This window comes from Xenia sp. Carnegie-2017, unplaced genomic scaffold (genome assembly GCF_021976095.1).
Source record: "Xenia sp. Carnegie-2017 unplaced genomic scaffold, XeniaSp_v1 HiC_scaffold_23, whole genome shotgun sequence".
NCBI lineage: Eukaryota > Metazoa > Cnidaria > Anthozoa > Malacalcyonacea > Xeniidae > Xenia > Xenia sp. Carnegie-2017.
The window spans coordinates 13,542,467-13,557,666 of NW_025813486.1; the positions used below are offsets into that span (position 1 = coordinate 13,542,467).

Genomic DNA, 15,200 nt, shown 5'->3' on the forward strand with positions numbered 1-15,200 from the left:
CACATTTACTTTAAACAAAAGAAAAAAAAAACAAACAAAACAGCCAGCAAATCAAATAGCAAAGCGAATTTATTTTGTCTGTAACTAACTAACTAACTAACTAACCGAGAAACGAACCGTTTAACATTTAACTAATTAACTAACATACGTCTCTTTTCGACAGAGTCGGCGAAAGACGAAAAGACGTCGTCGTCGTCGGAAAGGAAGACAATAAAGGCCGTCAGACGGTAAGTTGCAAGTGCAAAAAGTAGTGAAAAAGTAAAGGGAGGGGGTGCAACCGTGTCGCACCGAGCGTACGTTCGCGTACAAAGTATGCTCGCCGTGCGTCGTTCGAGCATACTTACCTGACGCGAGAGGCACCTTGATCAGCTAGGAGGTCCTCTCAGGATGAGGCCCTTTCATTGCACTTCGACTGGGTTGACTCCTGCGATTACCCTAACGTGGGTAACTCGAGCGTATAATTTCTGGTAGTGGGGACCTGCGTTCGCGCTCGTCCCCTTCGTTTCTCACGATGGGAGGAAGAAGCGGAGAAAAAGAACAAATAAAATAGAACACGATATATAAATTCGTTGTTCGTTCGGGGTTAGGTTGCATGCTGCCAAATTTTTTACTGACCTATCCCAAAATGCATAGCGAGATGCAGGAGAAATTTATATCATCTATTAGCAAGAATAAATTACTTGTATTTGACATAAATTACTTGTACTTAACAACGACGTAAACGGCCGGCGTGTGTGTATATTTTGACGGACGGCATATACATTATGAAAATATACAAATTATAATATGTATCGTCGACGTTAACAGTAATGAAATTGCATTGCGAACGTTTTTCTTACTTAGTCGTACGTTTGTTTAGCTTTTTATAGTAATTATTTCTATGTATCACTGACATTTAACGGCTCGTAGTGTAAAATTCGTTCATTGAGCTGCTTGTCTGCCGATTTCATGAAGCATGACCTTGTTGACATTGCAGCACTTGCATACAATGCGAATCATTATCGCCCACAAGCACAAAGCGTTTGTTTTACAATGAGAAAGCACGTCTGCAGCAAGTTCGCGACAGACATCGCGTGCTTCCTACGTCATATGAAACGATCGCATTTCGCGGCATTACGCGCGAATTTTCAAACATGTTCTTCTTTACGAACAGGTGTACATTGGATTAGAAAGAACGCTTGACATGACGATTGTAGTAAAGGATGATTCCTTCGTTATCCGTACTGCTTGATTTTTCATTTGTTGCATGATTTCTACGCGAAAAGATACAATAGAACCGTGTGTTTCTCATGCAACTTGTAGAGTGAAAAAATGGCGAAAGCTCTTCTTCTGTATCGCTTCTCGGCCTTTTGGCTAAGATCAAGTGTAGCTGCTAACAGACACGGTGACCTGTCGAGATCTGCTGTTTCGGAGTCTGCGCGTTGTGATCGTTCGTTGTTCGTAATCATATTCAATATCGTCTTCAAAACTGTGAGTTCGTTCCTTGTTTGTAAATTGTTATATTTTGTATTTGTTTTCTGGTAGTTCCTTATTAGGGGGCCCATTTAGGGGGCAACCGAACAGGAGGGGGTCTTTCCTCTTTTCTTGTTGCTAGGGTCTAGTCGGGGGGTGGTTTGGCCACGTTCTGACACCTTCAGTGTTCCTTCTTATATTTCGCGTGTTTATCGCCATTTTGTTATCGGGAAGCTTTCTTCCTCGACTTGTTTTTGCGAAGCTACAAGACTTCACGTGTGATTATATTCTTTTTGGTTTCTGCTATAAGTAGGAACTGTTATATACTGTGTGCTTTCGAGTTTTATATTTGCTCGAACGTTTATCTTACTCTAAAGAACGATCGTTTATCGAAGGTCGTTTGTACTTTGATCGGGCGTTGTTTTATAACTTCTTGCTCGTATTTTCAATTAGTTTATCTTTGCCTTAACGCTGATTGCTGTCATTCAGCTTTGCCTAATTTATCGTTTGATTTGCTTGGACGTTTGCCGTTCAAGTTACTATACTTTTCGCGAAGCACGTTGTTTGTTCGCTTCGTTTCCGCCTATTTTTCCTTGTATTTTTTGCTAGTTTGTTTTAGACTAGCGTATTCTGCCTTCTGCCTTTTTGTTCTACAGTGAATTTCATATTTCACTGTAGATTTTCTTACTAATTTTGCCTTTGCCGTTGTATATTTACGCGGCGTTTATATATTATTCGTGGGCGTAGTCGAGCGCTTTTGCTTGAAGATACGCTAATATCCTGAGTGTTTTTGCACTAGTTGTTATATTTCTACTGGTGTAAGCGTGCTCTATACCCTTTCTACTATTATTTTGGTCTGTTTGACCGAAGACTTTTCTGCTTTGGGCGTTTTTTCTGCCATAAACGTCTGATTTTTGTCTGTTTAAATCGAATGCATGATTGCATGCATTACTAATTTTTCATACGCCCCCGTTTGCTAATAATTTGTTAATATTTTGTGAACGGAATAATAATACTGGATAGTATTAAACTATAATCATGATACCGTACGCATCGAGAACGGTCGATATTATTCTTCACCCTGACTGCCCTCTTCCCAAAAAGGGAGCCAAGGATGTAATTAATCTTTTGAAGACACGGGATTTGTCTTCAACTGTCGAGGCTGTTGTTCAGATCTCACCGGAGCGATACCGCCTTACTTTCAACAATGCCCGCCAGATGCAGGCATTTTCCAATCAAGACTTCGTCGTGCATGGTAAACCCGTGGAATTTCGCTCTGTTTCACCATTTACGTGGGTTTATATCTCGCGTTTGTCCTACGGAATCCCGGACGAAGCAATTACTAGGGCACTTGCCCCCTACAGTGGCGGCATTAAAACCATGAAATCCGTACTGCACGAGAAAATATACACTGGTGAGCACAACGTGCTCATGAAGATCACCGCGAACATCCCTGCTCGCCTTCGTATTGCCGGACATTGGTGTGTGGTGAAATACAGTGGTCAAAAGCCGGTGTGTTTCAAGTGCCATAAAGAGGGACACGTTATTGCTAACTGTCCGTCTTATCGAGCTGCCCTGGCCAGCTATAATACCAATCCCAACGAGGATCCTGCTACTATTAGTAGCAATAATAATACAGAGTCTTCTGTACCTGCCGCTCCTTCGCGATCGTATGCCGCGATTGCAAGGAGCAACATTCTGCCTGCCAACGCCTCCGAGAGTGCCGGGTCATCCACTCCCTTATTAATAAATAATAATAGTATTGCCCAGTCAGCTCCTGCCTGCGCTTCCGCCGCTCCGGAACCTGCCTCTTCTGCCTCTTCTGCCTTGCCTGCACCTGCCTCTTCTGCCTTGCCTGCCCTTTCTGCCCCTTCTGGGGAGGGTAGCACTGTCAACACGGAGTCCTCTCCATCGAACCCATCGAGCCCCGTTCGAAGAAGACGTGGGAAACGGCGCCATTCTCCCACTACATCACCACAACCGGAGGAGAAACGTGCGACGCCTGCCAATGCAGAACCTGAAACTGTGCCCCTCCCTGCGGACACTGATGACGATGATGATGATGATAATAACGAAACGGATATGGACGACGAAACAAACACATACACGAACGTTGATGGCGATGATGATAATGATGACAATGATGATGATGACGAAAATGATGATAATGAAGATGTTGACGATAATGATGATATTGCTGATAATGTTCAGCATGATAAAAATGATGATATTGGTGACGACAACGAGTCACAACAGTCGGATGTTGACCAACTGGACCCTGCCGACTACCTTGATCTTGGTGAGGATGAATACACCAGCGATGATGGCGCTTCCCTCGCTACCGTCTCCGAGGCGGAATTGCCCAACTCGCCTGCTCCTCGCCCCGTGCGACTCTCTCTCAGGAAAGACACACGACCTGAGATCCGAAACGAATCTGCTGGTGCCGTAGCACACGACGCGGATGCACTATATAAATTGGCGGCGGTGCTTCCCACCCAGGGGGGCTCTCCATCACATTAACTTTATTTAACTTTTTAGACAACTTTTGTCTTTTCTTTTTTCGCACTTTTTTTGCCTTTATCTTACTTACAATGACTAATTCACCGTCATTATTAACATTTATTACATTGAACTGCCAAGGCCTCCGCAATTCGCAACAGAGGTCCGTTTTATTTTCATGGCTTTCTTGTTTCTCACCCCTAATCGTGTGCCTGCAAGAAACTCACGCCACAAGTCAATCAGAGTTTGAACAATGGATCGACGATGAAAATCGCCACGACAACAACAAGTCCATGTACAAAGTTCTTTCCTCTCCCGGCACGACCCGTTCGCGGGGCGTTGCCGTTCTTTATCACCCCTCTCTCTCTGTTCTTTCTTCGTCGGCCGACTCACAAGGTCGGCTGCAAGTAATCCACTTCTCGTTCCATTCTACGACCTTCCAACTCGTTAACATCTACGGTCCCAACCAGAAGAACCCGGGCATCGAGTTTTTTAACTCTATTCTCCCGATGCTTGACGTCTCCCTCCCTACCATCATCGGAGGAGATTTTAATACGGTGGTCGATCCCCTTATTGATCGTACTGGCTGCAACCCAACGTCACCTTGGGCCTATAATTGGCCACACACCTTGGCCAACCTTACCCACGAACTTAATTTAACAGATATATGGAGATCTCGCCATCCCGAAGAACGTTCGTATACCTGGTCTCGCGCTCAGGGACAAGTTGGATCGCGACTGGATATGTTCTGGGTGTCATCGACTTTTATAACGTGCGTTAAGGAAGTTTCCATCTTGCCTTATTTTCATAGTGATCACTCTTATGTTTATCTTTCTCTTTCTCTTCCGGATGCGCCGGAGCGTGGGAGGGGCTGCTGGAAATTTAATAAAACCTTATTAAATAACCCAGCGTATATTAAACTAATAAAAGATTTTTGGTTGGAATGGAGACACGAACAAATCCATTACCCTTCACTACCTGTGTGGTGGGACGTTGGCAAGAATCTAATCCGCCAACTGACTGTGGACTTTGCTACTGATGTAGCGGCCAAACAGAAAGAACATTATAAAACCCTTAGCAGTCATCTTCATTGGCTCTCTTCACGTCGTGACGCAGGTGATGACGCGACCGATGAAATTAAAGAAGTGGAGGACGACCTGTACGAGCACCATCGCCGCAAGGCTGCTGGAGCGCGTTTGCGTGCCCGAGAACGTTGGGCCGAGGAAGGAGAGATTTCCTCGAAATACTTTTTTCAGCGTGAAAAAACACACGCTTTACGGGATATGATGAATGCGATCAACGATGTTCACGGTCGTATAGTACGTACTTTGCGCGGCATGTTGCATGTGTGGATGCTCTTTTATACTGCCCTTTTTTCTGCAGCTTACCTGGACGCAGCAGAACAAACTTTTTTCTTGGACAGAATCACCAAAAAACTGTCCCCAATGGAAGCAGCCCTTTGCGAAGGAGAGGTTACCTTGGAGGAGTGTACTGCTGCCCTAAACTCTTTTTCTACTAATAAATCTCCGGGGGTGGATGGCCTCACCTATGAGTTTTTTCGTAGCTTTTGGAATCTTTTAGGCCCGGACCTAGTATCGGTTCTCAATGCTTCCTTTCGTAACGGGAAACTATCTTTGTCGCAACGAACTGGTATCATCACACTGCTTTACAAGAAGGGCGACAAATTGGAACCTAAGAATTGGCGTCCGATAACTTTACTGTGTTCGGATTATAAAATCCTATCGAAAATTCTTACTGGCCGCTTGGCCAAGGTCCTCCCTAGTGTTGTTTCTCCGTGCCAAACATGTGGTATTCCGGGGCGTTTTTCCGGCGAAATCGTACGTTTGGTGCAGGATTGCTTGGATCATGCAAACTCATCAAATCTTGGGGGAACTCTGATATCACTGGACCAAGAAAAGGCGTTTGATCGAGTGGATTGGGACTTTCTACAAAAGGTCTTAATTACAATGAATTTCGGACCTTCTTTCCGAACGTGGGTTCGTTTACTGTATACAACTTTATATTCGCGTATATTAATTAACGGTGCTCTCGGGGGTCCTTTTTCTGTTTCCCGGGGAGTGCGGCAGGGTTGTCCCCTTTCACCGCTGCTGTATATACTGGCTGCCGAACCGATATCTCGTGCAATTCAGGAGTCACCCGACATAGCTGGCTTCCCATTACCCAATGGAGAAACTGTAAAAATATTACAATACGCCGACGATACTACTTGCTTCGTCATGGACGATGCCAGTCTGCTTGCCTTGCTTTCCTTTTGACCGGTATGCCAATGCTACGGCAAAACTTAACCTCGACAAAACAGAAGGTCTGCTGTTTGGTTCTTGGAAAACGAGGACAGACTTGCCAGTTCCTTTGAAATGGACCGAACACTTAATTATCCTGGGTTGTCGTGTGGGTAATAATGTCTTGCCGATTGGGACATCCTGATGAATAAATTTAAAACAAAATTGTCATCTTGGTCATCGAGAACCCTGTCTTTGCAGGGGAGAACTCTGCTTGCTAACTCTGTCGGTCTGAGCCTATTTTGGTATCAGGCTACGATCTTTGACATGCCCAAGACAGTTGTGCATGCAGTTAATAAACTTTTATTCCCTTTTTTGTGGAATAAAAAGAAAGAACCGATTGCGCGCAGCTCTGCCGTTGCTCCTCGTCTTCGGGGGGGTTTGGGAGTCGTGCATATTGCTACGAAAATTTTATCTTTGCGAGCAATTTGGCTTCGCCGTCTTTTGCTCTCAAGGAATACTGTTCCTTGGCCTTCCCTTTTTTCTGCCTATGTTCGCCAAGTCTTTTCACAAGACCTGGACGCCCTTTTTTCTCGGGAATCCATTCCCGCATATAAAATTAAACGGCTGCCCAAATTTTATCAATCTGTTGTGCATGCCTGGCTGCAATTGGGGGGACGACGTGAGGATGATTCGTGGTTGCTTGGGAACCATAACAACGCACCGATGCCGCTTACGGAGCTCACAGCCCGCCGTACTTACTCTGTGCTACTGGAGCGCTCCTTGTTACCTCACAAGGCTATTGAGAAGTTCAGCAACATGCAGATCACGGTACATTGGCCGTCTGTGTGGCGCTCTCTATCATTGTGGCGATTTGTACGATCGTGTGCAGATACGAACTATTATAACTTTCATGGCCGCTTGGCCACCGCGGATCGTTTGATTCGTTTTGGCATGCGAGTTGATGCGAACTGTTTCTGTGGAGAGCAGGAAACTGCAATCCACCTTTTTTACTCCTGTCCCGTCGCTAAGACCGTTTGGGCCTGGATGACCCCTCTACTGGTGTCTCTGGACGTACCAACGCCCCTTTCCATCTCCACCATTCTCTTCGGATTCCCAGACGCGAAGAAGATCCCTGCGGCCGTGAATGCCATTTTGGGCATCCTTCGTCATCATTTGTGGCTTCACCGCAATCGATGCAGGTTCGACCGTCTCTCTCCCGATGCCTCTTCGGTGTTGCGGAGGGCGAAGTCGACTTTCCGATTCGCGGTGAAAATAGAACATCGTCACTGTCTCCTGACCAAATTCGAAGATGAGTGGTTGCTTCGCGGCTTAGTTGGCACCATTGCTGAAGACAACACGGTATCCTTTTCCAAGGAATTTTTGTCTTGAATGTTGGTGATTTGTTGGACGGGTGCTGATGGGGGTCGCCTTCATTGGTTGTACTGCCGGATAGCCCGTTCGTCGTACGTTGCGTCGATTGCGTGGGGGCAGCTTGCTGTCCTTTTTCGCTATCTCGTTTCGTCTTTTTTCGTTCGTTTTGTCAAAGCTCTGGCATTTATGCCGGGGCTTAGTATCGTCGAAAGATCCTAGATCTTTCCTCTTTTGTTCTCTGTCGGTTTTGTCCGCGGGGGAGAGGTTCACAACCTCTGTCGATCTGCGTCGCTGGTAGCGGCCTCCCTGAGTGTACCGGTCTTGCACGTAAGGGTTCGTAGTCATTGCACCCCCGACTCCGTAACCTACCCGGTCCCCACCCAAAATAAGATCAAGTGTAGTTGCAGTACGCCCGGTACGCACAATTTTTCGCTCTAGGTTTTTTGGAAAATTTTGTAGTTAAACTCTACATTTTCCTATTAATTTTGGTATCAAAATATAGATAAAGTTGTTATCTTTCTTGTCATAAAGTTTATTTTCCATCTGGACATCGTATTAAAGAAGAAATTTTTGTTTTTTATCACGAAGTTTGGATTGACAACAAATTTTAATTAATTCAACTAACGGGAATTACTTCGTTCAAGTTTCTGGAGTTTTCATAAAGTTTTACCGCTTGGAATTTATACAAGAAGATTCCTTGGCAATTTCTCAACAATTTTGGAAAGTTTGGCAACTATACGTGCTGTACTTGTGGAGAATCAACGTTTTTTTATTTGTTGCGTGAGTACATTATCTCAACGACGGAATTTAAAACACCGCGCGTTATAAACGAAATCGCCGTTTTTCTTCAAAGATTTATTGGAATCTATATAATTTTTACCTTAAATCCTGCTTTATCGTCATCATATCATTGATCAAGATCTTCTTGAAGTATAAAACGGAGATTATCGTCGTTTCACAGTACATCTGAAAGAAAGGCCCGTTGCAGTTTGTATATCGGTTGCTACGGTTACGAATTTAAAAATCCGAAATTTGCATATATCGATGCGATCACAACCAGGGAATTCCCCATCTTATTCTACATCATTATACTGGCTTATCTCCGTTGCTATCGTTTTCTAATCGCGAGTATGTGCAGCCACCCGATAACATGAACTTTCAATGCAATCACTGTGAATTTACCACAACTGACCAACATGGACTGGGAGTCCACATTGCCAAAAAACACGAGCCAGTCATTCCATCGGATTGCAAGTCTGTTTCTATCGTCAGAACCTTCCCTGAAGGAAAACAATTTCACTGCTGCCTGTGTGACACTCTCATTGGTTCCTATAATAATCTAACTCGTCATTTTAAATCAAAACATGCACACATCAACATCGACGCCTCTGCAATGTGCATCATATGCAATAAATACTTTCCTACAGCAAAAGGTGCTGGTGTCCATTGTAAGAGAGAACACAACATTGGCTCCAAAGACAAATACCCCAACACACCCACACCTGTCTACTCATACGTAAACCAAAGGACAAAACACCATAAAACAACAACCACTCCAAAACGGCCCAAGGCTAAGTCACAACCAATCACTGATTCATCTCCCATATACATGAATTCACCCACCCTTTTATCTCGCAACATTAATACACTTAACCAAAGTCCCATCACTACAGACATGCTAACTGACATCACTAATTTACCACATTCCCGACCATCACTAACACAGCCCCAGTCAAACCTAGACAACATCCAAACATCACACTCACACATAAAATCACATCCCATCATCACACTAACACCACACATCAAAATTCCACTTATCCTCACAAACCCAACCAAACCATATAAGCCACCAGTTGTATCACTTCTCACCTCATCACAAATAACACCAAAACCCACTATTACACCCTCTCTCCCTACACCCTCGACCTTTCATTACACAATAATGTATTCGAACCTAGATCACAATCTAACTGCCAAACACAACTACACTTCACTCCTACTCACAACACAACTAACCCTTCGTTATCAGACAGCCCTAAGGCTCCATCTGAAGACGACCCACCTCCCATTATTCAAACTCATTCCTCAAACACCAAAAAACCATATCATCCATCGATCTCAACCCCAACTAACACAACACTACATTGTAACACCTGTTATCGACTCTCAACCAGTGGAATCCTCATCTGCCTTTCACGAAAAATGGATCGCTCACTTCTCCTCCACAACAACGTGGGAGGAATTTTCTCCTGATTACTAAATTCACTGAAGAAATTATTACCGTCACCAACCCTAATAAGAACAATATAAAGGCCCCAAAGCCGCCAAATTGTCCGTCTGCCAAGAGAGTAAACATTAACAGAAGATCTATCGCATTCGACCCAATAAAAGCACGCAAAATTCAAACCATGTACAAACTCTCTAAGAAGAAGGCTGCCCGCTCAATTCTTGATAACACGAGCCCTACATATTCTGGCACCGTTACTGAGGCCGAACAATTCTTCACTGAAGTATTTGACGATAAATCGTGCGATACGGATGCCCTATCTAATCTGCTAACTGAGCTTGTCCCCCAGATAGAATGTGGCCACAACCTCGACTCACTGATATCACCCGATGAGGTAGCTAAAAAACTTAAGACCATGTCTAACTCTTCCCGGTTCAGACAAAATACAGTACAAGCACCTAAGATCAATAGACCCCAAAGGAGAGATCCTCGCTAAAATCTTCAACCGATGTCTCACTGATCGCAACATCCCTGCGCAATGGAAGGAGTCCAATACCATATTAATACACAAAAAGGGTGATGCAAGTTGTGTCTCTAACTTCCGCCCAATTGCTCTGATGAGCTGCGTCTACAAACTCCTTACGAGCATAATTGCATCGAGATTGGTCTCATTCTCCATCGACAACGGTCTCCTATCTGACTCACAAAAAAGTGCTAGACCAAACGAAGGGTGCTATGAACACACATTCATCCTTCAATCTCTCATTCTTGATGCAAAACGGCACCAGAAGAACATCTACCTGGCTTGGCTTGACCTCAAGAATGCTTTTGGAAGTGTACCACACAACGTAATATCTACAACCCTGAAACATCTTGGCGTCCCTAACTCACTTGTGGAACTTATCATAAGCATCTACAAGGACGCCACAACCACAATCATCACGTCGAATGGGAACACAAAACCTATCCCGATCCTCGCTGGAGTCAAACAAGGCTGCCCCCTCTCGCCGATCTTATTCAATCTCTGCATCGAAATAATTCTTCGAGGTATTACTTCTAAAAACCATCAATTGGGTCCCGTAAAACACCACTCGTGCGAAATCTCGGTTCTTGCCTATGCTGATGACCTTGTTGTCTTAGCAAAGAATGAATATCAACTCCAGTCTCTCCTAAACAGTGCATCCAACCTAGCCTATACAATTGGTTTGGAATTTAGACCTGACAAATGTGCCTCACTAGCCATCACCTACAGTAAAAGAGTGATCGGTAATATACAACCTTCCACATTCATTGTCCAAGATAAACAAATTCCACACCTAGCCGAAGAAGAGCACTATAGATACCTTGGCATTCCAATTGGCCTAATTAGAGACTTCTCTTCAATCCAGAACCTTACCGATAATCTCTGCCGTGATCTTGAATGTATCAACAATTCTCTTCTTGCTCCATGGCAAAAACTGGACATGATTAAAACATTCATCCAACCATGTCTAACTTATGCCCTACGCAGGAGAACCAAAGCAGCATCCTTAATAAACTACCGTAAGAAATTAATCGAAGTGGTCAGATCAATATGTAACCTCCCTCTTAGAGCCACCACACACTACATCTTCTCTTCCATAAAATCAGGAGGACTTGGCCTTCAAGACCCGGCCGCTGAAGTTGACGTCCAGACTGTTGTCCAGGCAATAAAAATGCTCAGCTCTTCTGACAAAACTGTTGCGAATATCGCTAAACAAGAAATACTACGTACAGTCAGTTTTGCCAGTAGATCGGACCCTTCGCCTGCCCTAATTAAAGACTTCCTGTCTGGATCAACAACTGGTTGCTTCCACAAGGACGTTATCCGATATCGCACGCACTCTCTTTGGACTAGAACTCGAAATGCCTGCAGGAATCTAAACATAACTTTCGCTGTACCACCAAATGATCAACCTGCCATCTTTTCAACTAACAAAGGCCCTTGTACAGCCAAAGCTGCCTCTGCATTCTTACATCAACACGTGCAAAACATCTCAAGCACCAAACTATTGAACCTCCCTGATCAAGGCAAGGTAGCTTCCACGCTCAACAGAGACTGCTTTGGCAATGGCTCAAAATTCCTTAACAATGGTCTAAACATGAGATTTAGCGATTGGAGGTTCATACATAAGGCAAGACTAAATGTGGTTCCAGTTAACCAAAATAAATCCAAATGGAACAACACATCATCATCGTGCCGAAAATGCCATGACACCTCAGAAACCTTACCTCATATTCTCAACCACTGTAACACAAACATGGTCAACATCCGTAAAAGACATGATCAAATAGTCGATAGACTGGTTAATGCAACAAGATCGGGCACAATCAAAGTTGACCAACAAGTCGACGGCATTGAAGATGAATGTAGACCAGACATAGTTATTGAAGACGGGAACAATGTCACCATCATCGACGTAACTTGCCCGTTTGAGAACGGTACTGATGCGCTGTCAACCGCTGACTTCCACAAAATAACAAAGTACGAACACGTCAAACGCTACTTCCAATCTACCGGTAAATCCTGTAGCGTTCATGGCTTTGTTATCGGCTCTCTCGGTGCTTGGCATCCCAACAACGAAGTTGTCCTGTCAAAACTGAACATGTCCAACAACTATAAATCCCTCTTCAGAAAGCTGTGCTGCACCGATGTCATCCGTGGCTCAGCAGACATATACTACGATCATGTGAAATATGGCCTCACCTAAACTTTTCTCTATTTTCTTTTATCTTTGCTTTATCAAATTTTATGCGAACCTTAGGTTAAATTTACATACACTAATATATTATATATCTACTAATACAACCATAGTAATGATGTATTCTATACCCTAAAATTCCACCACTATGTCAATAGTACTCCTTATCTTTACCATGTAAATAATTTTACCTCTTGTGTAACTTTTCAATATGAATAAACAAATTTCTGTTCTTATCAGCTTAATATCTGATATGTCGGGCAATGCCCGACTCTTATATTAAACTGATTTTTGGATATCGGCCATGGGATTGGAGCTTGCTTCGCCCTGGCCACGGGTTGTCTCGGTATTGCACTACCTCCGAGTTCGGCCCATTTCCCTGCGGAAGGAAACACATTTACTTTAAACAAACGAAAAAACAAACAAAACAGCCAGCAAATCAAATAGCTAAGCGAATTTATTTTGTCTGTAACTAACTAACCGAGAAACGAACTGTTTAACATTTAACTAAATAACATACGTCTCTTTTCGACAGAGTCGGCGAAAGACGAAAAGACGTCGTCGCCGTCGGAAAGGAAGACAATAAAGGCCGTCAGACGGTACGTTGCAAGTGCAAAAAGTAGTGAAAAAGTAAAGGGAGGGGGTGCAACCGTGTCGCACAGAGCGTACGTTCGCGTACAAAGTATGCTCGCCGTGCGTCGTTCGAGCATACTTACCTGACGCGAGAGGCACCTTGATCAGCTAGGAGGTCCTCTCAGGATGAGGCCCTTTCATTGCACTTCGACTGGGTTGACTCCTGCGATTACCCTAACGTGGGTAACTCGAGCGTATAATTTCTGGTAGTGGGGACCTGCGTTCGCGCTCGTCCCTTCGTTTCTCACGATGGGAGGAAGAAGCGGAGAAAAGAACAAATAAAATAGAACACAATAGAGAGGGCCTTTCGTCCGTCAATTGTGTATGCCACGCTTTGGGACATATATAAATTCGTTGTTCGTTCGGGGTTAGGTTGCATGCTGCCAAATTTTTTACTGACCTATCCCAAAATGCATAGCGAGATGCAGGAGAAATTTATATCAGCTATTAGCAAGAATAAATTACTTGTATTTGACATAAATTACTTGTACTTAACAACGACGTAAACGGCCGGCGTGTGTATATTTTGACGGACGGCATATACATTATGAAAATATACAAATTATAATATGTATCGTCGACGTTAACAGTAATGATATTGCATTGCGAACGTTTTTCTTACTTAGTCGTACGTTTGTTTAGCTTTTATAGTAATTATTTCTATGTATCACTGACATTTAACGGCTCGTAGTGTAAAATTCGTTCATTGAGCTGCTTGTCTGCCGATTTCATGAAGCATGACCTTGTTGACATTGCAGCACTTGCATACAATGCGAATCATTATCGCCCACAAGCACAAAGCGTTTGTTTTACAATGAGAAAGCACGTCTGCAGCAAGTTCGCGACAGACATCGCGTGCTTCCTACGTCATATGAAACGATCGCATTTCGCGGCATTACGCGCGAATTTTCAAACATGTTCTTCTTTACGAACAGGTGTACATTGGATTAGAAAGAACGCTTGACATGACGATTGTAGTAAAGGATGATTCCTTCGTTATCCGTACTGCTTGATTTTTTTCATTTGTTGCATGATTTCTACGCGAAAAGATACAATAGAACCGTGTGTTTCTCATGCAACTTGTAGAGTGAAAAAATGGCGAAAGCTCTTCTTCTGTATCGCTTCTCGGCCTTTTGGCTAAGATCAAGTGTAGTTGCAGTACGCCCGGTACGCACAATTTTTCGCTCTAGGTTTTTTGGAAAATTTTGTAGTTAAACTCTACATTTTCCTATTAATTTTGGTATCAAAATATAGATAAAGTTGTTATCTTTCTTGTCATAAAGTTTAATTTTCACCTGGACATCGTATTAAAGAAGAAATTTTTGTTTTTTATCACGAAGTTTGGATTGACAGCAAATTTTAATTAATTCAACTAACGGGAATTACTTCGTTCAAGTTTTTGGAGTTTTCATAAAGTTTTACCGCCTGGAATTTATACAAGAAGATTCCTTGGCAATTTCTCAACAATTCTGGAAAGTTTGGCAACTATACGTGCTGTACTTGTGGAGAATCAACGTTTTTTTATTTGTTGCGTGAGTACATTATCTCAACGACGGAATTTAAAACACCGCGCGTTATAAACGAAATCGCCGTTTTTCTTCAAGATTTATTGGAATCTATATAATTTTTACCTTAAATCCTGCTTTATCGTCATCATATCATTGATCAAGATCTTCTTCGAAGTATAAAAACGGAGATTATCGTCGTTTCACAGTACATCTGAAAAGAAAGGCCCGTTGCAGTTTGTATATCGGTTGCTACGGTTACGAATTTAAAAATCCGAAATTTGCATATATCGATGCGATCACAACCAGGGAATTCCCCATCTTATTCTACATCATTATACTGGCTTATCTCCGTTGCTATCGTTTTTCTAATCGCGAGTATGTGCAGCCACCCCGATAACATGAACTTTCAATGCAATCACTGTGAATTTACCACAACTGACCAACATGGACTGGGAGTCCACATTGCCAAAAAACACGAGCCAGTCATTCCATCGGATTGCAAGTCTGTTTCTATCGTCAGAACCTTCCCTGAAGGAAAACAATT

At 43.3% G+C, this 15,200-nt stretch overlaps 1 protein-coding gene, 2 non-coding genes and 2 pseudogenes across 3 annotated transcripts; all 5 read left to right on the forward strand.

Annotated features, from left to right (window-relative positions):
* Nucleotides 1-336: 336 nt before the first annotated feature.
* Nucleotides 337-499, forward strand: LOC124449912. Its single transcript, XR_006949677.1, has one exon. It is a non-coding gene; the product is annotated as a U1 spliceosomal RNA (small nuclear RNA).
* A 9,477-nt stretch (nucleotides 500-9,976) lies between these two features.
* LOC124449153 lies at nucleotides 9,977-12,524 on the forward strand. The gene is made up of 2 exons (XM_047000103.1): nucleotides 9,977-10,189; nucleotides 10,245-12,524. The coding sequence occupies exons 1-2, from the start codon at nucleotides 9,977-9,979 to the stop codon at nucleotides 12,522-12,524; spliced, it is 2,493 nt and encodes an 830-aa protein (XP_046856059.1).
* A 189-nt stretch (nucleotides 12,525-12,713) lies between these two features.
* Nucleotides 12,714-12,895, forward strand: LOC124450115 (annotated as a pseudogene).
* A 328-nt stretch (nucleotides 12,896-13,223) lies between these two features.
* LOC124449932 lies at nucleotides 13,224-13,386 on the forward strand. The gene has a single exon (XR_006949696.1). It is a non-coding gene; the product is annotated as a U1 spliceosomal RNA (small nuclear RNA).
* An 879-nt stretch (nucleotides 13,387-14,265) lies between these two features.
* On the forward strand, nucleotides 14,266-14,447 carry LOC124450160 (annotated as a pseudogene).
* Nucleotides 14,448-15,200: the final 753 nt, after the last annotated feature.

Coding starts and splice junctions, on each gene's coding strand:
- LOC124449153 (XM_047000103.1), top strand. CDS start 9,977: ATGTACAAACTCTCTAAGAAGAAGGCTGCCCGCTCAATTCTTGATAAC. Junction 10,190..10,244: donor CACTGATATCACCCGATGAG/GTAGCTAAAAAA, acceptor GACAAAATACAG/TACAAGCACCTAAGATCAAT.